Raw genomic sequence first — 24730 nt, 5'->3', positions numbered from 1 at the left:
GTTCACGTTCATTTTTAGGCAATCTCTTTCAGGAGGAAACATGCCAGTTATATCAGACTGAACCACATGAAATTGCTATTTAGCTATCATTTTGCCCACAAAAACGGTTATTTCACACAAATCAACCTAATTATAATCATAGCAATGCGTAGTATTCTCAAAATGTTTCCTATATTTATTTTTCAATTTACACGGGGACACTGGGTTGCAAAAATAAAAGGAGAAAATACAGCACATACTAAATTCTTAATATATCTGTTGAATCTTCAAGTATATAAATCCTAGTGATGCGACGGTCTTGCTCAGATCCTAGGCCCGCCAGGAACAAACTTTTAATGTCAGAGTGAATGCACTTTAACACCCTGAGGTTGGGTTTCACTAAGCTTGAAGAAATAACCAAACAATTCCACTTGATTTATATATGTACATTTTTATTAGAATTCTTCAGAACTGTCAACAATTGGACAACATACCAGGAAGAAAAAAAAAAAACACATGGAATACCAACATCCTTTAAACTTGCACCGCTTACTTATTTACACATAAAGTTACTGTATATATAAAAAATATTTTCAAGGACTCATGGGCTTAGGAATATTCAAAAGACATTATTGCTACATTTCAATATTTACAAAAAAAGCCATAAAATAATTTCAAACATTAAGCCACTGCAAAGAAATATCCGATGTAAAAAAAAAATTATAAAAATATAAACTTTCAAGAATATCCAAGACAAAACTCTCAGTGAAGTGCCCCTGAAGTACCTAGACATCTACAATTAACAACCACTTTTCTTACCATAATCAAAGTCAATAGAAACACAAAGGAAAGTTTCTGACAAAGGAGAGCAAACAGCGACAATCTCTTATGTGACGACAAAACCCCAAAACCTGTTACCTTTGGAAAGGTGCAAGAGTATAGAACTCCAGTGCAAATGGTTACTTCCAGATAAATGACCACAGTTCTCTAAAATGTAGTCTAAGGGACCCAGGAGGGGGGAACCATGAAGGCAGCATACCTGAATCTCGCAGGACAACACACGAACCTTACCGCAAACACGCGGACCTCTGACAGTTGGGCAGTGAGTTTTTTTTTTTTTTAAAGTGAACTCTAAGAATAATATCCAGGCTACAGCATAAAGGGTAAAATTTAAATATGCTTTAGCGGGAAAGTAGCCTTAGGTCTAAGGAATGGGTACAGTATATTGAGTCTAAACAACAGAGTGCTTGAAGTGTAGGTGGACTGCAAATAAATATTTAAGCACTCTGCTTCCTATATGGACGCTATGTAAGCTTTTGAGAAGCTCCTCTAGACAGCTAGGTTCAGAGAAACGAGCAGTACTGATGATAAAAGCCAAGCTACTCTTGGGCTCAAGGCAAAGAACACCCCCCCAAATATTTTTCTACAAGCACACACACACGCATACACGCGCACACACACTTATATAGGTACTGGCCCGGCGTCCAGGACATGCCTGCAGTTGGAGGCTGGATCTAAATTTAATTTCTGGCTACCGAAGAATCCGAACTAAAAGAGCACTGTATCGTCACTCCCGCGGGAGTCATGCAGTAGTAAATCAAGTCACTTTTTCAAACGGCATCAAATCCATTGAGCGCAATGCCATTCTTTCTGAAGCTGGTAGGCTTGTTCTGGAGAATCTGCAGAGCAAGTTCATAGACTACAAAAGGAGATTTTTGTGAAGATTGTGCTTGGCAATTATGGTTTTTTTTTTTTCTTAAAAAAGAAAAAAAGAAAAAAGAAAAGAAAAAGCACGGTTTCCTTCAATCCTGTCTGGCTCTTCATCTATTTCTACAACACAGCAGACTTGAGCCAGGGTCGTATCCAGAAACTACATCTTGTGGGTCCCCCCCCCTTCAAATATAGGAACATGTACAATTTATAGATGAGTATATACAGATGCTGGCTGGGGAGGCCTTCTCTCCAATTCTCAGCGTCCTAATAGCAAACTCTATTTACAAACCAGGTCAGTAGTACAAAGGCTCATGCACAGCAGCGAGTCTTTATTCATGCTCAGGGAGCATTTTTCCATGGCCTATGTCTCATTCCCAGCATGAAATACTAGATTTCTTAAGCCCAGACATTCATAAGCTTCTGCCCTTTGTTCTAATAACATTCCATTTTCCACATCAAGAGATCAGGTTTCAGCTTCTAATCTTGCTGCATCATCATATCATTATGGATGGTTAGGAGGCCCAAAGGCGACCACTGCCATTTATTCAAATAAACTATCAACTGTGCTTTTCAAACAGAAACTGGAGAAGCCTTGGAAAGGACTCGGGGTGTCTAGCCCATCCCATCCTCCCTTGCTCCAAGTCTGTATTATTTTTTTTTCATTAATGGGGGCTGCCTTGCTATTGGGAATACAATATGCAGTCTGAACTCTTACAACAGGATGGTGGCTGATGAAAAAAGTCACTGGCCACTAGTTAGAGTGTGCTCGTAAAGAGGGAGGGACAGAGGGGTGTCCGCTACCCTGGAATAGGATGCAAGCCGAAGGAGGACAGAATAACCAGTATAGGAACCAAAAGAACAGGGATCGCTCTTGTTGGGGAGACCCCCGGCATTCCTCCTGCTTCACACATCTTCGTGTACCAGCAGAGGCTGGGTGGAAGACGCGCTGCTGCCCACGGAATTGATCCGCACGGAATGGTCCACCACAGGGCGCTCTGGGTTGGGGCTGCAGTTCGCGAGGTTGGAATAAATCTGAGGAAAACAAGTCCACAGTTAATATGCCAGTCCCCACAACGGACACAGCAAGCGGGGGGGGGGGGGGGGGGGGGCGCGCACATCTGCATTCTCAGATCACAAATAACTCACAAAGCTTCTTAAGGAGAAGAGATTTACAAGACTTTCACAGCCAAAACCCCATATTGATGAAAGAAAATATAAGCTTTGTCTTATTCCTCGTTTCCCCCAAGGTCTGATGCATAAGAAGTGATGGCCAAAAAAAAAAAAAAATTTACTTTTTTGCTGGGACACATATGGAAACAAGTACTATCTAACCTATTAAATGGGTTTCTAAACCTCTGTAGCCAACTATAACCCAATAGCTGATGTCATTTACTGGGGAATGGGTGGCCTTCCCAGGGGCCCTCTGCTGAGAATTAAACATATAGGTGGGGAATGCTGTTTAATTTGAAACATGCTCTGACACCCAAAAAGAGCAAGCTTTAACCCCAAAATACCAGTGGTATGCTTTTAGAAAGGATAGCTCCAGGCCAATCCATCCAAAAAGCAGCTTTAAAAAAATCTGAGTTAAAGTAAGGATCACTAATTCTTCCATAAGAGGGGGAGGAGAAATAATGGATTTGAGTTTTTGAATTCCACCCCTGTCCCCCCAAATCACTGGCAGGGATCTCCGAAACTCAAAAAGCTCTTCATGCTATATGGCTTGTGGGCATGACAGCTAGCTGCCATTTCTGGCTATGCTTGTTTGAGCAGAAGGCTTATTTCACTGCCGTAACAAGCTGTCTTTTCTGTGCTTTTATTCTAGTTCACGTTACCCCAACCGTCCCAAGGCTGAATGGCCCGGACACGTGAGGCAGAGACCACGCCGACCCCATGATCAGCATTTGGGGTGGGGAGGAACCATGGCAAATCTGTATGGCAGGCTCAGGACAGGGGTTGGCCCGGAAGAACCTGTTTCATTGCCTTCCTAGACTCCCCGAAGCCCAGTACGCTGCTTGAGCCAAGGAGAGAAGGGATGGATAACAGAACCCCCCGAGCCTGAGAATCCCAGGAGAAAGCAGGGAGGTTCTACGGCTGGCGGGAATGAACTCACATGATTGGTGCTATCTGAAATCTGCTTCTCAATTAGCTGCACGATCTGCTTGAACGTCGGCCTTTTCAGGGGATCAGCATCCCAGCACGTCTTCATGATGTCATACCTGCAGAGCGAGGACCATTTCCTGTCACTCCTCAACGCCCTTAGCCTGGCTTCTCATGGTGCACGGTGTCATGCAACAGTCTCAAAAATAATTCCAGGGCCATGCAAACTGGACGTATCATGCATGAACTAAAACACCGTGCATGTGAAAGGCTGCTGAAACTTTCTGCATATTTGGTGACAAGAGATTATGAAAAGAAGCTACAAAAATGACATTTGATCACAACACGTCATAGGAAGGAACCAGGAGACACTGCTGTTTCAAACCATGAAACCCTAGTGAAAACCCTCAACACTCAGGTTTCGGTCTTTGAAAAGGAAAATAAAAGGGGAAGCATGATCTGAAGGGAAATATCTCGGCCCTTACATTTCAGCAGGTGCATGCTCAGGGCTGAGCATCCGGAACCCTTCCTTGATCATCTTGTAGAACTTTGAATCGACTGGCATCCCAGGGTAGGGGCTGCTTCCTGAGGCACAAACGGTTTGCAAATCAGCATTAATAATAAGCAAGCAGGACCCTGCTAACCCCTTAAAGAAGATGCTCTCGTCCAACCAAGGTGCCTTTGCCCAGGCGTTTTACCTAAAGAGAAGAGCTCCCACAGAAAAATCCCATAGGACCAGACATCACTTTCAAATGTGTACACACAGTTGAAAATGCTCTCAGGGGCCATCCACTTCACAGGTAGCCGAGCCTGTAATGGAAGCACAACAGATCCGGCAATGTTAATTAAGAAGCTCAAAAAAAAAAAAAAAAAGAATAGAAAGTATTCCTACAGACATCACTCCAGCTGAGGGGGTGAGGGTGAGAAGGTGACGGCCATCTCACAAAGGCCTTTTACCCTATGACCTCAGAGGACTCCTCCCCACTTCTGAAATAGGTGGCTCACATGGTACTACCATCATCTTCAAGATGGGGACATTGAGGGACACCTGGGTGGCTCAGTTTGTTAAGTGTCTGCCTTCGGCTCAGGTCATGATCTCGGGGTCCTACGATCAAGTCCCACATGGCACTTCCCGGCTCAGTGGGGAGTCAGTTTCTCCCTCTGCAACCCCCACTCTGCTCATGCTGTCTCTCCCTCTCAATTTCTCTCTTACAAAATCGGTAAAAAAAGGCGGGGGGGGGGGCACCCTGAGTCCATACAGCATGGTGGTTAAGAGCACAGATGTCAGAGACAGACACACGGGTTCTATTCTTGGCTCCACCACTGGCCTTGATTAACACAGAGATTTGTTAGTTGCCACTGAATATGTTTTCCCTTTTTTCCTTAATAAGAGAAACATGGTCCTCCTACAATAAAAACTATACATTCCCAGCTCCTTTGCGGCTTAGCAGAGCCACGTGACTCAGGGTCAGGTCATCTGTTGGAAGATAAGAGACTTCTAATAAGACGTGATAAGAGACCACTAAGTGGGAAGTATGATATGGCAGGTGCAGGGAAGCCTTCTTAAGACATGGCTGGCGTGTGCCCTTTGCTCTTTTCCTTCTTGTCTGTCCTCCATCCTGCCTCTGGCTCTGGTGGCTGGCTATCTGGTGGCCATCGTGGCCCAAGGAGGGCCACACCAGCGATGGTAAGAAAATAGAAGAGTAGAAGGACGTGGTCCCTAGTGCTTCACAGAAGCTCTACACCTGCCCTGGCCTATGGCTATGACACTTCTTTGACTCTTCTTTTGGGTTTTCTCTCACATGAAACCCAAACTATCCTTTACAAATACATTGCAAACGTCACTTAAGTATCTGTAAGTAAGCCTCAATATGTTCTTGTGTCAAGAAGAAATAACGTTTCAAATTTCATGAGTCATTTTGCAGGTTAAATGAGATCGTGTGGGTGGCCAAAGGTGCTTAGCACAGTACTGCTGACTCACTAATCTCTAAGCAATTGCCTCGCATAAGCAGACACACAATGAACAGTAGGGGCTTATGGTGACCATGACTATTCCAAGGTGGCGAGCGGCAGTTCGGGTTTTAAATTCAACAGCTGAACCTCACATCCCAAACCCTTTCTGCTAAAATTGAGCCAAACTTGCTGTGACTATTCCTCTTATAGACACTGTGGGTTCTTGGATCTTAATCTACCATAAAAAGCTACATCAATCCTTCTCTTAATCCATTTAGGGTTGAAAACTGGGAAGACCATCTTTTTTATAGCGTTTAAGTTATTTTAGCCAGCAGGAAAAAATAAAGTAAGAAAGAGAGCAAGTGGGTGCCTTGGTGGCTCAGTGGTTGAGCATCTTCCTTCAGCTCAGGTCGTGACCCCAGGGTCACGATCAAGTCCCGCATCGGGCTCCCCACAAGGAGCCTGCTTCTCCCTCTGCCTGTGTCTCGCCTCTCTCTGTGTCTCTCATGAATAAATAAATAAAATATTTTTAAAAGATAGGAAAAAAGCCTTCTAGTATCCCCTTCCCAGATTTTATGCTAGTACTCCCATGGGGGCTCTTAACCTGAGACCTACTACCGGTGTCTTGGGTTCAGGGGCCTGTGAAAGACCTTTCTGAGAAACCGACACAGGGACATCTCAGTGACTGGATATAGTGAATTTGGGGTGGTAACAAGCTGTGTGAGCTTGGTGAGGAGAGATTTGTAATTGGTTAGTTCAATGGCCCTGAGCTGGAGCCCCCGATCTTGAAGCCAGGTGGGACCTAACCCATCCTTTTTCATTCCAACTATGGTCACTAACCAGTAACAAGCTAGTAAGAAGCTGCAGCCTAACAACCACTGTCATGATTATTTATATTCCAAATCAGCCATCTATAAACAACAGTTCGGAAGAACAAATGCCATGTATTAGCTGCAACGTGGCTGGCACTGTTTTAAGCACTTCACATAGATTAACTCATTTAATCCTCACAACGTGATGAGTCAGGTGACAGTTATTATTCCCAAGAGGAGGAAAACAAGCAAAGTTGAGAGGCACTGGGTAATTCTTGCCAAATAATAACACACAGCCACTTAACGATGGAACCAGATTCAAACTGGGGTAGACTGGGTCCTGAACCTGCTGCCTTCCTCCTCGTGCCCTTCATTCTTTCTTCCAATACTGCATGGACCAGAATGGAGAGAACTTGCTTCCATTAACCCTCATAATGATGGAACCTAGTTTTAGAAGAGGTTTATTCGAAATGCATGCATTGAGGGGCACCTGGGTGGCTCAGTGGATGAAGCATCTGCCTTCAGCTCAGGTCATGATCTCGGGGTCCTGGGGTCGAACCCCTGCATCAGGCTCCCTGCTCGGGCTATTTCTCCCTCAGCCCCTCCCCCTTGCTGGTGCTCTCTCTCAAATAAATTAATTAATTAATTAATTAATTAATCAAACAAGGAAAGAAATACATGATTTGATCAGGAAGTAAAGCCAGCAGCATTTCTACAAAACCAAGTCAAGTACAGAGATGCCATGGTGATGGAGGAGAAAATATTACATTATCATAAGGCACATAAATAGTTACCTCCAGAAATAAATCTGGACTGGGGAAATGGGCCTGGGCAAATAGATGTAAAAGAATACATAGATACAGGACTATATGGCTTCCCATACTAATGGGACGTTGCTCTGGAGATCGTGGGCTCTGGTTTCAGCCTTTACCGACCTGTGTCATCTCAGACTTAGCTGATGCTTATTACTAAAATATATAAAATAGACTGAGCTTTAGTTTCTCCAACGCTGAAAATGTGAAGACACTGCACTCCAATGCCAGGGGCTTGTTCTGATGCTACATGGAGAATTGGCAGGGACATAAAGCACTTTGAAATAAAATCACTATGTTCTCTAACCCAATTATTACTTACGAACCTATTTAATATGCTCTCTATTGATTAGAAGATCCAACATTCTACATACCTAATTCTGAACATTATCTTAGATTTTAATCTTTTGCGCATAGCATGTCAATCTCCAAGTTAAAATTCCCCTGCTGTGACCTTCAGGCCCACATTTGTTTCACTTGAACAAAATAGAGTTCATTGCTATTCTCAGGCTATAATGAAAATTAAGGCTATTTCTGTTTCCTTCACATGCCCCATAATTACACAATTAGAATTAGGAATTCTATTATCGGAATGTTAGTTGTAGTAATGTTCAGCCTACCATGCAAATTTTGCTGAAGTACACTTAATTTGACTGCTAAAATACATGGTATCTCAAAGGTAGGATTTGCATTAGGAAACTCATAAAAAGCAATTCTTAGAAAAACTTGAAACTAAAATACTTCACTGGACTGTCAAGCAGAGTGGGTACTCACGTTTCCTTTGACCACATAATTAGAATCATTCTTGATGTCTCTGGCTAGACCAAAATCACAAATCTTTGTGATTCGACCATGAGTAAGGAGGATATTTCTAGCAGCCAAGTCTCTGTGAATACACTATTAGGAGAGTGGGAGAGAAAAAGAAAACCATTTACATTTATTTTAAACTCTTCAAGAATGAAAACTCTGTTCAACACGAGAATGCTGCTATGTCACACAAATCCAGTACCTTGGCTTTGCCTTGAAACTCTTCGGTGCACCAAAAATAAAGATCTAAATTATGCTCTGAATGATGTTCAAAATTTGTGTTTCACATCGTTTAGGACCTTAATTACGATAATCGCTTTCCAAACCAACTCGAATAAATTTTTTTTCTTCTTATGACTTGCTTTCATTCATAGGAAAATACATTATAAATAGTCGTATCATATTTTTTAAACCAAAACCTCATTTTTCATGCTTCTCTTTGAATGTCCTTTTATAGAGTTTTTTAAATGTCTTTGCAACTCCAATTTGATGTCTCCCGAGGACACAGGGAAGAGGCTCTTTATTTCAGCCATCCTATATCCCTCTTTTAGTTTCGTAATTGTTTGGAAATGTCACCAATGACACTTAAGGGTAGGATCTGTTCCCTCCTCCTGGTCTGCTAGTCTCATTTGCTACTGAATTCCTCTCACCCTTCCAGAGACCATGTTCCTTGCTTTGGTTCCTTCGTTCTCTTCCCATTTCTACCTTTGTCCCAAATGCTTATTATTCTCTCCGATTCCTTATTCCCCCACACTTCATGAAGCCACACGATATCTGAGGCCCCTCTTCAACAAGACCCAAGCACGTGCTTCACCAAGCACTGCAATTGCATGAGGTACCTCCTCCCTTTGCTGATGAAACCATTCTCTATTTTCTAAGAGCAGCTCCTGTATTCTAAGAGCCAGGATTTTTAAATGAATTTGCTGCATTAAAAAAAAAAATTCATAGAAAGTTCATTTAGACAGGCTTACACTTTAAAGCTTATAAATGAGAATAGGAATTCCAAAAAGATAGCGGTTGGAACATGAAGAAATGAAATTTCCCCTGTTTTAGGTTACCACACTTCAAAACGACACTGTGCATTCTAACTATGAACTCTAAAATGCGCCACTGGGGTTAGGGGGTTTTGGGGGTTGGCACGGCGCGGGGGGGGGTGGGGTGGCAATACTCCTCGAGAACCACTTCCACTCACATTCTTCGAGGCCAGGAATGCCATGCCCTTGGCCACCTGGTAAGAAAAGCTCAGCAAGTCCTCTAGATCTAGAGCCAACTCATCATCTTCCATGATGGCAGGAGTCACATCTCTTTCTATGTATGAGCCTGTTAGGAGAAGAAGGACTTTCTTAGCAATTAAGCCTCAAAACTTGGAAAACAGAAGACAGCACAACAACAATACCAAAGGTTGGTAATAAGGAACTGATGTGACCGCGCAGGCAAGTCACCCACCTAGCGTTGAGGAAAGTTAAGTGCCCAAGCACCAAGTTAATATTCACAGGCTGGGGCTTCAGGGGAGAAGGATGGTGGATAAATACACAAATCTCCTATTATTTTCTTTTTGATGTGTAAAATACATAGTTGATACACATATATCTTCATTCGTGCAGTGAGATGCTCCTATACGATAACGAACACTCTCTCACCCCAATGCTCGCTTGGAACCCTGACCTGCCACTGACCAGTGGCTTTGCCATCGGGCCCTCCTAGAAAGGAGAACCAGTCACTATGGGGCATGGTAATGTATTTCCCAGCAGTATGAGTAAGCCTTTGTAAATGAAGCTGTTTTTATTATTTGATAGGTACCCACCTATTCTTGCAGATCTCCTTTTGTCTGCCTTGGTTGGCACAACGTAAGAAACGCCGGGTTTCATGTCCATGTATTCATTAGTACTGTCGCTGCTGTGAGAGATGAAATATCCATCCATCAAATTATGACTGAATAAAATGGGAAAATGGGGGAGTTCCCATGGGGCAAGCTCTATCTCCCCACTGCCTTTTTACGTAAGAGGCTGATTTTATTCAGAGAAAGTATTACTAGGTTTGAATGAAGAAAAGCTTGTTCATTATACAGGAGTTTTTAATATTCAACATCAGGGCCCGATGCCCAGGAATGAGACGGTCTCTTTTGTGTTCATAGATGGGACTCAGGTTAGAAATGTCCCATCTCTTGACACCAGAGGTGTAATGGGAAACAGAGAACCATAAACAGTATCCCCTGTTCCCTCAAAGTCTCTAAATTAGCCCCAAGAGACAAGATGAAAGACACAAGAAAGACGAGAAGAGCAAGAGCTCTGAGATGTGTGATGGGGAGGAAGGCAGGGATCGCTAACATAGAGCGACTGATGGAAGAAGGTTTAAAAAAACCAAGTTTAGTTCAGATAAACACCAATAATTTGGATGATTTTCTGAACCATCTGGACCTCTTGAATCTGCAACATTTGGCTGGAAAGTCTTCAAGATTTCTAGTACTTCCTGCTTCTGATTAGCATAGAAACACTATGACAACAATCTCCTTCAGAGTGTGCTGGTGGTTCCAGTCCCATATGGGATCCCAAAGCACAAAGAACACGACATCGGATGGAACAATTTGAGCCATTATTTCAGCAAGTTGAAAAACATGTATGGGGCCAAGGTTTTAGAAATAAGGCAAAGTGGCTCATTTATTCACATAAGGAGCATATGCTCTGGAGAAACTAACAAAAGGTGGTTTGTAATGTGTTTTTACTACTACTTGACACTACCCAAGTCTATAGGACTAAAAAAAAAAAGGAAAATGAAAAGGCTTCACCTGGGGTGAAGAAACCCTTTAGTCAAGGGGTACAGAAAAGGTCTTTAAGAAGTAACCACCCATCAATAATAGTTGCTGAGGCCTTCTCGAGGGCCTGGAGCTAAGTTTAAGAAACACAGTCTTGCCATCTCAAAACGTAGGGGACAGAACGAATAGAAAGGAGAGGAAAAAATCCACCACACAACTTCAGAAATATAAAGTATAAGGGATTGGGCATGATGAATATGATTTCTGTTGGGCTGGGTGCATCTAGGAAATCTTTCTCAACCTTTGGAAAGAACAGGTAAGGCCAGGCAGAGAGGAATCCTATTCTGGTTGTTAAGCCACACTAATTGTTCTTAAAGGAATTTGAAGCTCTTTGTACGTCATTCAAATTCAGAAGGATATTAAAGAGGAAAAGAGATGAAAATAAGGTACAGAATTTTTAAACACGTGCTAGAATCGTGCCTTTTTATAGCATGACTGAGTTTTTTTTTTTTTTTTTTTTTTAAAAAGAAGGGCAAGGTATACGGAAATAATTCAGCGGTAGATGGTGAGAAACCTACGTGCAGAGATATGTTCAGAGCTCTTTTGCCACTCCGTTAAAGGTTTTCGAGAAATTTACCGAGACAACTTGACAGACTTTAGCATTTTCCCTACAAACAGTGTCTCACTGCAGAGATCCATACAGTACCAAGCCCAACAGAATAAATGAAAGGACACACGAGAATAGAGCCCTGATAAGTAAAAGAATTATTCAAGTGAACAGAACACTTTGAAAAAAAAAAACTAAAGATGCATTAAAAAAAAATCAATAAAAATCTAAGTTCAGCACTATTTAAATCTTTACAAACGCTATTCAAACTTTCTAAATTGTTGACGACACCTAAATGATTTAATAATTCTAATTTGGCGCCTCAAAGTACCTCTGTTCATTTGTTTAAAGAATCAGCCTTGATTGCAAACCCTTTCGACCCCCTGAACTGCCTGTTGACAGCTATTTATGTAAATCAGTCTTACCAGGAAGACTCCTTTGAATGCAGAAGGTTCTTATAAAGTGCCACTTCTCCGTGATCTTCCTGCTTTGAGCAAATAAATGAATCACGTTTCCTTCGCAAAAAATTCAAAAGATCACCATAGCAACAATATTCAGTAATGACCAAGGTGGGCCCTGCAGATATGTAAGAGAAGGTTAAAGAGAGGTGAGCTCTCTAGACGATCCTGCCCCCTTTAAATAGACTCAGGGGCCATCATGACCGTTTTCATTCAGGTTCATTGATAAGGCAAATACTTAGCAGGCTTAGCAAAAACCAGCATTCTGAGGAGGACAACTCAACAAGTAAGCCTCCTTTTACCCCTTCCTAAGTGAGGTCAGTGCTCGGGGCCTGGCCTGACTTACATCCAAGTTACCAACTTTCAACAATATCCTACGATCATCATAATTTCCTGCACGAATCCTTCCATCCACTTCGGTCTGCAACAGGGCTTCACGCCCTCTCCTCATGTTATTATGGAAATGATGAAGGGCAGAAAGTGCAGCCTCAGAGGAAAACCAATGGCACGGGATGGCCAGCTGAGATGACCCTGGAGAGGGTGAGCACCTGGCACGCCAGGACACCACCTGCCTTCTGAGCACTACCGGCCACCAGTGTTTCCGGGGCTGTAATTAAACCTCACGCTGCAGCTCTGAAGTCAACAGGCACCCGATTAACTTGGGCAGGAATTTTTACCAACAGGTCATGATGTGGAAGCAACATTTATGGGGCTGTTTTAAGAAGTAAGTTAAGCTGTCAACTTGACCGTGAACCTCAATACACCTTGAGGAATGGCTCATTTTACACATCTCTGTTCCTTTAGACCAAAAGGTTTTCTGGAAACATCGCAGAAATCCTTGATGGAAGGCTCTACCTCAGAATTGCTTCCAACTGGAAATTTACTTTTTTTTTTTGCCGAGGTGAAGTGTTTGTCTCATTTGGTGTGTACTGGAGAACTTGCAGGCTTCAAAGTCTATCTTTAATTATGGATAGTAACCCTTTAGTGACTAGATATGCTCCAGTAAAATAGCTTGAAAGATAAAAGAAAAGTTTTCTGGAGGAGATGAGAGGTTCTCAAGATCCTCAAGAGGTTGATACTGATGCAACGCCCATGACAGTAACAAGGGTATGTCCCCATGATGATAAAACTCAAATATACATTCTTAAGAATGGCTTTTGGGGCAGGGGTGTGAAACATCTACAAGAGGTAACAACCCGGGTAAAAATCTTGCAATAAGATATAACCAAGCACTGTCGAAATCGTATTAAAATCTCCCCTCTTTAGATAATTTGAAAGATAATGAAAGTTAATTTGGTCATGGCCCTACCTCCAACGGTGCATGCTCCAAGAAGATTCACAATATTCATATGATTACCGAGGTAACTCAAGACTTTAAGCTCAGACATTAGTGCTTCTCGTTCGGTTAAATGGGCACTTGCTAAAATCAGAAAAAAAATTTCATTTTAGCAAGAAGCAAATTTGGCAAGCCAATGTTGAGGGCATGCAGCCACCTGCAGAAACTTACGTTTGAGCATCTTAACGGCAACGGTCATGGCCGCATCCGACTTAATCAGGCCATATGCAGTGGCTTCAACCACTTTCCCGAAGGCACCAGCACCCAAAGTTTTCCCTGCAGAAAGGAAGAAAAGAGTAAGGGGTGGTGGTAGGACCAAAGGAGCATCTGGGTAATTTCAAAGTCAACAATCAAGGAATTGTGAAGGAATTAAGGACAAATCCAGCTAGAGACATTTCTCTATAAGGTGCTTTATGCGGAATCTATCAAAAGTGATGAAACTTCACAGAAAATACTTATTGTCTCAGTTGGAACAGAACAAAGGAAGCTAATGGGGTTCCCTAAAGTCATTGTTACACATACACAAAAAGGTTACATGGAAAGCCCCTGTTTCATACTGACCAAAGCTCAGCCTGTTTCTGGGAAACTCCCATTTGTGATCGTAAGGAAGCTGTGTTGGGTCTATGTAAACATAATTGTTTCCATTGATCTCCTCAACAACCTTCCACTGTACTTCATACATGGGTTTCTGGTTGGGGGAGAAAAGAGAGACAGATCATCTTTTAATGAATAACATCTCGATCATTATAGCACTTAGGGTAGAGAACAAATGAATGATTACCTGTAGATATTTGTAGGTAAGAATCATCACGATAATGCACATCATTCCAGCTGCGATCACAAAGCCAATCAGCAAAGGTGTGAACAGGGTGTGGGGATGGATTTGTTCTAAAATGAAAGGGGAATGTGGAATCACAACGTATTAGCAGGGGTGGAGCTTCATGACAACCACCTGACCCCAAACTCACCCATCCCCCACCTTACAGACCATGGCAGGATTCAAAGCCAAGGGCATCTCATCAACTCCTTGCCTTGCTAATACTACCTTCCTCTGGTTATTCAAAGGGATCTCTTGAAGGAACAACTTCAAACCAGACTACTGTGGAAGTTGAGATTTCTGTAGCCCACAAATAATTTTATGGCTGTTTTGTCAATAAAAAGCAACATTATAAATGAACTTTGTATTTCAACTAAATTCCTGCCTTGGACAACTTTAAGAAGTTTCCTTTACGGATAGTTATATTTTCTTCCTTACGCTTTCCTGTATTTTCCAAATTTTCTACACTGATAAGAATTTCTTTTACAACCAAGAAAATATCTTTAAAGTGTTCTTTTCATTGCCTGAGGGGGGGAAAAAAAAAACCTGTGATGAAGAACAATGTAAGATTCTTGCCCTCATTACTCAAAAACCGGAAGTATACCACTTATTGGCACACATCTTTGCCAACTCAAGAAAACAAAACTAAGCCCTGGGAATGTAGATGCCCAGCTTCTTTGTCTTCCAGCTTCATACCAATTCATCAATGTATCCACAAGGATCATTTAACTTAATGTTCAGAGGTAGTCCCTCATGAATCAAATCTGACAGACACGAAAGAAATGGCTCACTGACGTAACTTCATAAAAGGCAATGTTAACTTTCCTGTATAGCATCCGGCAATGTGTTCAAATACACGATTTTCAAGGACTAAAATTTTAAACTCAATTTAAAAATTTTAACTGCCCTAATTCTGGTTATATCTGGCTGTGAGGCAAATATAATTCCCTATTTTCTTTCCCCGCCCCTTTTCAGTAGGAATGACTGGAAATACGCAATTCACTACATACACACACACACACACACACGCACACACACACACGCAAGCGTACATACATACGTGCATATACACATGTAAATATATATGTATGTGGTTAAAATCGCTGCGTACATGTTATTAACAAACTAGTACAGGATGAAACTTAGTGAGTTTGATGACAGCATGGTACAATGTGGAAATTACCAGAAATGACATGGCCATTGATGGAATGGACTTAATCATGATTGATATGGCAGGCAGAGCCTAAACATCCCCTTAAATTGGATTAAAAAGAAATATACCTTTGCTGTTACCTTTAAATGCAAAGTTAAAAAAGGCAGAACTCCTGCCTACATTGTTGTAAGCCCTACACTCGACTGTGCCATTGTGCTTGAAGGCACTATAATCGATGGAACTCTGAACCACTAGTTTTCCAGACGGTGACAGAGACGAGTTTTGCATCTGCACATCCATTGGCCCAATAGGGACAGAACATCTAGAGGGAAAAGAAAATAACAGCCCGGATTTACTCTAGGAAAATCAATCAATCATCAATCAATCAATCACATTGGAATTGGCATACATTTAAAACTAAGGGAGTGGGTCATAATCAGAAATGTCCTTTTTCAACCAAGGGTGTGAGGATGCATGAGCACTCCCCTGGCGCCGTGAGCAAGAGAAGCAGGGCAGAAAGGAAGAAATGGGGAGTGAGACAGGAGTTTGAATCTGGATTCAAATACCTGTTTTATTGACAAGCTACTTAAAACCCTCCAGGACTCCGTTTCTACAGCTAGAAGATCGGGATGGTAATACCCACTTTGGAGAGTTACGGAAAGGGCTGGAAATGAATGGAAGAAAGGGAGCTGGCACACAGTAGACCTTTATAAAGTAACTGTGAAAGGGTACATGCGTGAGGGTTGAAAAAAGAGCTTAGAGGAGGAGAGAGTTCAAGTCTACAAGGATGGAGACAGGTCAGCCCCCCAAATCCCAGCAGCTGAGATCCTGATCCAGGTTTTAGAGGGAGACAGAGGCCGGACCACTGGCTTGTACTCCAGGTAGCAAAGCCCATCCATCAGGGGCTGGACCCCCATTTTAAATTATGTCCCCCATATACCTAATATTTTTCTATTCCCTTATACCTTGCTTTATTTTTCTCATTAGCACTTAACTGTTTATTTCATCTTTTGCTCACCTCTCTCTACCCATTAGATATAAACTCACAAAGCTGGGACTCCAAGGTGTGTTTGGCTCACTAGACCAGGGTATGGCATACAAGTGGCACCCCATAAATATTTGCTGTATGGAGAACAGTAACTGCTGGGGTTACTTCCACTGTAGGGGCTTTTCCAGGGGCCTCGGGTCCTTCTTACTGTTCCCCGAAGAAAACATTCCACTAAAACGCCGCTGAAAACAACAATCCTACGTAACCTCTTCCAACGTGTTGTGATAAAAAGGACTATTCTGTGAGAAATAAAATTTCTATTATTATCCTGACTATTCAATTGTGATGTTACACTGGGCTTTTAAAGCCCGAGCGCAAAATAGCATTTGATGGATAAAAACAGCCATGGTGACCCCATTTTCATCTTCAGGTAATGTGAAAGGACAATTTAAGGCTTAAGTGCAGATTGGAAGGGAGAGGAAGCACCCTGCCAGATGTGCTCTGCTCAGGGGCCGGGCACCTAATCAAGGAGAAAAAAAAAAAACCTTTTAAAAACACGCAGCTTACAAATGCCGTATGTATGTTGTAACTGCACGATCATTACTTTTTGGTAACTTGGCAATTAACTTCTGAGGCAATTTTTTTTTCATGAAAACTACAGCCACATCTCCCACACACATTGCCTCCTGTGTACAGAATGGAAATCTAATTACTCTGTCCTGGAAAATTGCTTTATCTACCTGCAGGCTAGAAATTGCATGATAAATCCAAAAGATAACCACCAAAACAGAGAAGTAAGTCACTCAGTAATCATTTCTCAGCAAACAAAATTAATGTCTACCACGAAAAATATAGCAATTATGCCCCCCTTAAAAAGGCACATGGATAGGGAAAAAAAAAAGGATAATCAAACAAAGCTTTAAAAAAAAAGAATCTGAAAACCTATCTGAAGTTCAACTACCCTGCTGTCCTTCCCTCGTACACGTTAAGTAGTAGCCAGAATAATCCTCTCACCTCTGCTCAGCTCCTGGACAGAAATACCAATCTACTGCGGGCTCTGGGAATCCTGCAACCACACACTGGAGCATGCCATTCGTGAGACTTTCATGGGTCAGGATTTCTGGTTTTGCTGTAGGAAAAGAGAAATGGCCATAGGTCAGACTGCTGGAACACCTCACCAAGGCTCCCCTCCACAGTTTCCAAATCCTTAGAACCTTCTTGAGTTTGAAGAGGACCCTGAGGGAACATATTCAAAGGGGAGCATCGGAACCAGTGAGTGGAAGGCACAGGGAGGCAGAAGCGAGGGTCAGACCAGGAAAGGGTTTCCCCCGTTTAGAGCTGCCTGGCCCCATTGTGGACTGTCCACACTGCAGGTGAGAACTCCCTGTTTGGGGTCAAGTGAACGGAGGTGGGGTTCGCAGGACCCCTGGCCGGGTTTCTGCTTCCAGTTGGGGGGTGGGGGGCAGAATTTGCAAGACTGCTTCTAATCCAAACTTTAGGATTCCAAACTGTTGTGAAGGTGGAAATCATGTTTAAGATTCTTGCCATCAGACTTTCAAATTACTGAACCTGTCATAGAGAATTTCAAGTTATGGCACAGACTGGGATGGATAAAATTAAGAGGAGTTCTAGGAAATGAGAAGCCCCCCCACCCACTTCCCCCCCTCCAAGAATGTCCTCTTTTTTAGGGGTGGGGGCAGAAGGGAGTGGGTGGAAATAAAAGAACTGAATCACCCTATTTACGGAGAAGCCAAAACATAAGAGTAAAATACAATATGGGCTTTTAAACTCCAAATTTGTATTTCAAATGCAAAATATGGACAGAAAATTTTAAGAGGAAACCAGCCCAAGAGTTTTATTCACATGTCTATCTAAACCTGTATATAATCACTGAAAAAGTAGGTTGTATCAGCAGGCATGCTCTAATTTGACATTTCTGGGGAACGACAATAATCAACTGATATTCATTCAATCAAGGGTGCCTAAAAGCACTGCAAATTCTTGAGATTATTTTCTAAAGTGAAAGGAAAATGAACTTATTACATTCAGTTGTTCTACAGGAAATATAAGTGAAGGGGTCTAAGCCTTGGAGAACGAGTAAGCCGACCTGTAAGGATCTGATAGCAGGGGCGGGGATGCGCTCACCCTGGATCCTCAGTATGACATCAGACACAGAATGGGATGCACCCCACTGTGTGTGTGGGGGGGTGAAGGGTGTCCTGCCGCCAGCTCCCACGTTTACCAATAATCTGTCCCTCCATCAAGCCTCCTCGTGTGTCATGTGGGAATAACAACAGTCCCCATTTCATAACGATGCTGGGACAATTAAATGAGATGGAGCACCCAAAGGAGGAAGAATGTTTCGCAGACACGAGACAGTTTTATTAACCATTAATTTATTAACGATTCAGCTATCATTTCCTATTTTGGAATACCTACCCTCTCTGGTTAATCAAGTTTGCTACCCCTCAACTGTGTTTGCCACCAGGAATATTCTCTTTAGTGATCTAAAAATCTTCAGATAGTGTGATAATGAGTGTTTTAACCCGACGCGTTGGGAATCTGACCTTGATTAGGTTGCAACTGATAGGAAAATTGTACATGGTGAGAAGATAGGGACCGACAGATCGGAAGCTCAGGAGCGTATTTCTTCAAGGGAAGGGACCACTGTAGAACCACCTCTCAGCACCTCACCTCCTTACAGGCAAAACGGCTTGACGGGGATCAGTGTCCACATGCATGGCACACCCACCTGTCACTCAACCTGGCCCGACGCATGGGCAGGCCATTTGGCAAATACACACAAAAGAGTGGCACTCCAAAGCGATCTCAAGGTAGGGGCATCCTTGAGAGTTTGGATCCAATGCCAGCTTTCACAAATAGAGCAAGAAGACGAGCCATCGTCTTGCGAAAGTATCCATCTGGCAAGTCTCATTTAATTATCATGGGCAACTGTGTGATTGCGCTGAAAAGTAGGACAGAACACAAAAAAACAGTGGAACTTTAGGAGAATGCTATTTGCTGAAGACGGCAGGCGCCATAAGGCAGGTCTCTCTGGACTCCATTCAAGTGTCATCTCCTGTTCCAAGCCATCCTCAACTCTCCAAAGCCAAGTTGGTTGGTCTCTCCTCCCTCTTCCCGCAGCATGCGAGAGCACCTGACACTCTTACACAAGCTCCTGGGCTGCCTCCTCCATCAGACTCTATGCTCTCAAGGGCAGAACCACATCTCCCTGATTGTACCTCTGACTCGGAGCAGAGTCTGACCTGTGGCAGACACAAAAAGGAAGAGCTGTTTGAACCACTAAGTCCCCTCTAAAAAACCAAGTTCCTCGGAGTCCAAGGAATTCGATTAGAATCATAAGAAGGGACCTGGGACAAGAGCCCGATGTTGACTTTGCTGTGTTAGGGGCTCTCTTCCCACTCTTACAAGAAGCTATCCACACATCTACCTGGCCAGGTGAATTCTTCTTTAACACAGAGATTGTAGGTGAGAGGGGAGGTCTACACAGAGATGGCAAAGGTAACAGGATAGGACTTAGACTGGAATCGAGGTCCTAAGATGGATTCCCTCCCATCGACATTCCTTTTGCCACCCATCCTTCCTAATCCAAATGATTAGATTTCTTAGAGTGGAATTAAATATTAATTCAATAGGGAAAAAAAAGGCTGAAAGGGTACCTTAAGATGTTAACGATGGTTACCTCTGGGTAAAAGGATTATGGATAGTTTCTACTTTATTCTTTTGACTTATTTTCTCTCTTTTTTTTTTTTTACGGTGAACATGTAGCTAATAATGAACCAATAAAACATTTTTTAATTAAAAAAATTGGAACAGCTCAAAATTACATAATCAATTACATTCAGCTCTGGCTACAAGTGTTCAAGATCCAAGCCTTCCAGCGTGACACCTGGTGGCAGTTACACAACGGCCAGGGCTGGCAAGTGGTGCAGTCCGGCTGGCCTACTTGTTCCCATGTGCTGGTTAATTGGGCAGACTTTTAAGCTACCGTCTCAGGCCGGTTGTAACCCGAGGCTAGCAGAGCAGCTTTGTCCTGTTGGTCCTTAGCCTGGCCAACCAAGCCCAGAAGGTCTCTAACCATTAATGTGTGTTCGAAGTATTAGGAAAATAAAAACTAAAAAAATAGACATTTCTGCCCCCTACCCCTACCCCCAAGCCAGAGATTCAGTAAGCCAAGGATCTGACCCAGCAATGCACCTTTTTAGTGGACCTACAAAAAAGATCCTGACTGGGGGTAGGATGAGGGTGAGGCAAGAGAAGCACATCAGGTGTGGAATTTAAGAAGGCACTCACCCTCCTCAAGGTCTTGCAAATACAGGGCTGGCACCTCGAGTGAGCTCTTCCTTAAATTCTACACCCCAGGCGCCTCACCCTAATCCCAGTCGTGTCCCTAACATTGGTGATGACAGACCTCATTTTGAAAAGGCTAAATTACATGAGTACAGTTTCAGCTCTACATGGCAAGTTGCACTACGAAAATGTTTAATGCATAAAGAATGAGCTAGGTATAAATCTGATTCCTAAAAATGAAAATCTGGGCTCATCTGCATTTTGTAAGTGCCTCAATGCACTGTGTAAGGCATTAAATATGCATTTTGCTTTTAAAGACACATAACTGCAATTCTCCAGGTTAAATCTGAGCTGTGGTTTCTGAGATATTCGGCAATCAGCAGTATACCAAATGACACATTCCCTAATTCCTCCCAGGTTGGAGGTTTGGATAAGCCTAAGAGGTGCATGAGTTATGTATTTCCTGCAGAGATTAAGAAAATAGCCTTTTCTCCTTTCAAAGCGTTGTGGGCCTGGGTCATTCCAGCGTCTGCAACAACACTGATCAACTTGTAGGCTGATTTCAGAGTGCTTACGACTCTACTGAGAATTTATGGCTCGTGCAATTAAAAACCCTAACCATTTGCTGATTTACCCCAAAGATATGTGATCTTGAAAAAATACTCCTTCTCACCACCATCAGGTCCAGACGGGAGGCAAGAACAAAACAAATTTTTAAGACACAGCACAGATAATAAGAGCTGGGGTGGGGTGGGAGGAGATGCACGAGTCATTGATGGGGAAGCATTTCTGAGTTGAGCTCCCCTCTTGCCCCTGAGCACCTCGACCAGTTCCTGCTAATAAACCACATTTGCCCACACTCTATAACCAGCAAAGAACATAGACTGAAGCCTCCACAAGCAATAAAAGACTAAATGAAGAGGGATCATAAGGATGCATTTTGTTTTTACGATTGTGGGTCTGCTGTAGTTTTAATGGCCACACAGCAATGCTTTCCAGCAATTTGGCCCTATTTGGGCCTGGGTCAAATCTACATTCCTGCCATAACACTGCTATGAAAAAGGAACTTAAATCAGCTAAAAAAGGACTACAAAAAATTTCAGATTAACTTTCACTTATATAAGGCTATACTTAAAAAACAAAAACAAAATAAAACTGGAATAGATATCCTGAGATTTAGCCCCGCTGAATGGATTCAGGCTCCATGCTCGGCAAAGAGCCTACTTAAGATTCTCTCTCTCTCTCTCTCTCTCCCCCTCTGCCCTTCCCCATCCCTCTCTCCCCTTCTCTTAAAAAATAAAAATTAAAAAAAAAAAAAGATTGTTAGAAACTGGCATATGGGCACTTTGATAGAAGTTTGTTTAACAAATGAAACAAAACTTCAATTATAGTTGCCTGTATCCAGCTGTCTTTAACAGAGTTTTTACTATTAAAAAAAAAAAATCACCCTCCTAACACAGTGACATTCTAAACTAGGAGTAAGCTAACTTTTATGGTAAAGACTGAGGTGGTAAACAATTTCGGCTGTGTGGGCCTTAGGGTCTCTCTTGCAAATACTCAACTGTGCCACTGTACCACAAATGTAGCCAGACATGCAAAGCCATGTGCACAGCTGTGTTCCAATAAACTTTACTTATGGACACTGACATTTGAATTTTATCTTCACGTCTCACAAAATCTTCTGATTTTTTTCAACCATTCGACCAAAAATCTTAGTTTATGGGCCCTTTGAAAAGAGGCTGCAGGCTGACTCCGGCCCTAGGACTACAGTTTGCCAACATCTGTTCTAAACAGCCAGTAAAGATCTCCTAGTCCTGAGATTAAGTTAAAAAAAATTTAAAAAGTGATACAACTAACTGCACAAAGCCTTGCCCAGCCAGAATCACGATGCTCGATTTACAGGGCACCACCGCCATGTGACCCAGACACGCAGAGGGCATGTGTAGACACACACGTGGAGGACTGGCATGTGACATAAGTGCTATTTCTCTATTCAGTAAAAGCAGTGAATTCATTTCCAACATAATTCAAAAGTGGAAGGCAAGGGTTATTGCCATAAAACCCATGGAAAAATCATGCACCTATTCTCGGGTTAATTTAAATTTACACTAAATTATAGGTGAGCCTGGATCCACGTATAAATGAAGGGAGCTAATCTGATGTAAAAACATATATGGGCTCAGATAGCAAGGGAACTTCCACAGAGTCGAAGTTCCACTAACACGAGGGAAGAGTACTCACACCGTCTTTAGAAAATTATGCCCCAATTCAGGGTCCATTCCTAGCAGACGCTGACACAGTCATATAACTTAAACCTGTTTCTCCTGCTTTTCTACCATAAGCACGAAATGATGGCCAGACCACACCAACAAAGGGCCCAACGATCTAGACGGGTTTCCTGTTCTCAGTTTCGGCCTTTAACTAGATCCTCCAAATTAGCAATACACCCCACCCGACCAACTTTCTCATGATACACAAAGGAAAAAGAATACTAATACATTTCCTAAATTTTTTCAGCACATAAGAGAATCAAAGTAGACTTTAAAGGTAGGTTGCAGTGATATCCCTTTTTTCTTTCAACTCAAATGTCTACAGCAATTCTTGCAGACAGAGAGATCTTCATTATGAGAAGGAGATATTAAAGTGTCACATCAAAACAACACTCATAACTCCAAAGCATTTAACAACAAAAACTCATTTCAAATTCAGTAACAGAATCTGAAAAACAGAGCTCAGACGCTGTCAGGTATCACAAATGAACATGCGCTACCTATAAAAAGATTAATATAAAAAGACAAGAGACTACTTTTACATAGACTAGCAACCATACTAAGAAGACCTGAAAATTATTCCTTAATTTAGAACTGCCCCAAAAGCCAGGAGAGTGAAATCTTCTGTGACATATGTTTAAGACATGGGCGAGCATGAAAGATAATGACAGATGATAACCTTATTTACTGCCAGGCACTTAAGCTAGGTCACTCATTTGAGATTAAACAAGATAATTATAAACCTTAAATAAGCATTTGATGGGTTTCTTTAAAACCCCAGTCAATCATTTGTGACCCATCCCATACTATACAATGTCTCAAAACTGCACCAGATGTGGGTTAAAAAAAAAATGATGCACTATCCATGCAACAGGATACCAAAATGAGGTTGCAGACAGGTATCTCATGTCATGGAAAGGTGTACGCAATGCATTCATTATTCAGTACCAAAACACAAGCTCATGAAGCATTAGGACCTCAGTTTTGTAAAAAAAAAAAAAAAGTTAACAAAAAATGTTCACAAAGAACATATACAATAAGGGATATATTAAGCAACAATATAAAATGTAAACCAACTTTAAGAGGCACAATTAAAATGTGCTTCTTGTTTTTGCTTATTTACATTTTCCAGCTTTTACTATCCTTTGTGTGACATTTTTACAATAAGAAAAAACTGTTTTAATTTAAAACTGTTTTATGTATACATATGTTTGCACTAACCAAGCTACATTTCTGGTTACTGTGATAGCCTTACAGCAAATTTTCAAAAGCGAGTAAATCAATCAGAAAGGAGTTCTATTCAGCACTGGTTTTATTTAATGTTTAAGAATTCCAGTCATTTGGGGGCACTTGGGCGGCTCAGTCGGTTGAGTGTCCGACTCTTGATTTCGTCTCTGGTCATGATCTTGGGGTCGTGGGATCAGGCCCCGGGTGGGGCTCCACACTGGGCTGGGTGTGGAGCCTGTTTGGGGCATTCTCTCTCTCTCTCTCTCTCTCTCTCTCCCTCTGCCTCTCCCCACTGCTCATGTGCTCTCTCTCTCTCAAAAAAAAAAAAAAAAAAAAGAATTCCAATAATTTAATATTAGAGTAGATTTAATAGAATCCACCTAATAGGGGGAAAAAAAACACTAAAAAGCAAAACCTCTTAAGCAAAACTCAATGGTCAAGTGTGTTAGTCATAGGCCTTATTAAAATGTTTAGCCTCTAATGCAAGAATGGTTTGGACACCCAAATGTTTGAAAGGTCCTATCAGCCCTGAAAAAAAGGGAGACAGATGGTAGAAAACATTTCTTCCTCCCAAAGAGGGAAAGTTCTAGTAACTCTGTTCTCATCTCACAGGGATCATGAAAGACACAGACCCAAAG

The 24730-nt window shown here is 42.1% G+C and overlaps 1 protein-coding gene across 5 annotated transcripts in view; it reads right to left on the bottom strand.

The window, feature by feature from the left end:
* Nucleotides 1–410: 410 nt before the first annotated feature.
* Nucleotides 411–24730, bottom strand: part of KIT (KIT proto-oncogene, receptor tyrosine kinase) — an 83431-nt gene continuing 59111 nt past the window's right edge. For 2 of the 5 annotated variants that reach the window (XM_041726464.1, XM_041726465.1), the window contains exons 8-21: nucleotides 17299–17413; nucleotides 15425–15618; nucleotides 14108–14214; nucleotides 13888–14014; nucleotides 13498–13602; nucleotides 13300–13410; nucleotides 11958–12108; nucleotides 9978–10069; nucleotides 9366–9493; nucleotides 8141–8263; nucleotides 4488–4599; nucleotides 4275–4374; nucleotides 3803–3908; nucleotides 411–2724 (exon numbers count right to left, since the gene is read on the bottom strand). In XM_041726464.1, the coding sequence (XP_041582398.1) occupies nucleotides 2596–2724; nucleotides 3803–3908; nucleotides 4275–4374; nucleotides 4488–4599; nucleotides 8141–8263; nucleotides 9366–9493; nucleotides 9978–10069; nucleotides 11958–12108; nucleotides 13300–13410; nucleotides 13498–13602; nucleotides 13888–14014; nucleotides 14108–14214; nucleotides 15425–15618; nucleotides 17299–17413 (1700 nt within the window). In that variant the 3' untranslated portion in view covers nucleotides 411–2595. The remainder of the gene's footprint in view (nucleotides 2725–3802; nucleotides 3909–4274; nucleotides 4375–4487; nucleotides 4600–8140; nucleotides 8264–9365; nucleotides 9494–9977; nucleotides 10070–11957; nucleotides 12109–13299; nucleotides 13411–13497; nucleotides 13603–13887; nucleotides 14015–14107; nucleotides 14215–15424; nucleotides 15619–17298; nucleotides 17414–24730) is intronic. The other 3 variants (XM_041726466.1, XM_041726467.1, XM_041726468.1) reach the window with 2 other exon arrangements.

Source organism: Vulpes lagopus, chromosome 12 (genome assembly GCF_018345385.1).
Source record: "Vulpes lagopus strain Blue_001 chromosome 12, ASM1834538v1, whole genome shotgun sequence".
Taxonomy (NCBI): Eukaryota; Metazoa; Chordata; class Mammalia; order Carnivora; family Canidae; genus Vulpes; species Vulpes lagopus.
Note: the sequence above shows the minus strand (reverse complement) of the source record. Positions and strands in the feature narration are given on the sequence as shown.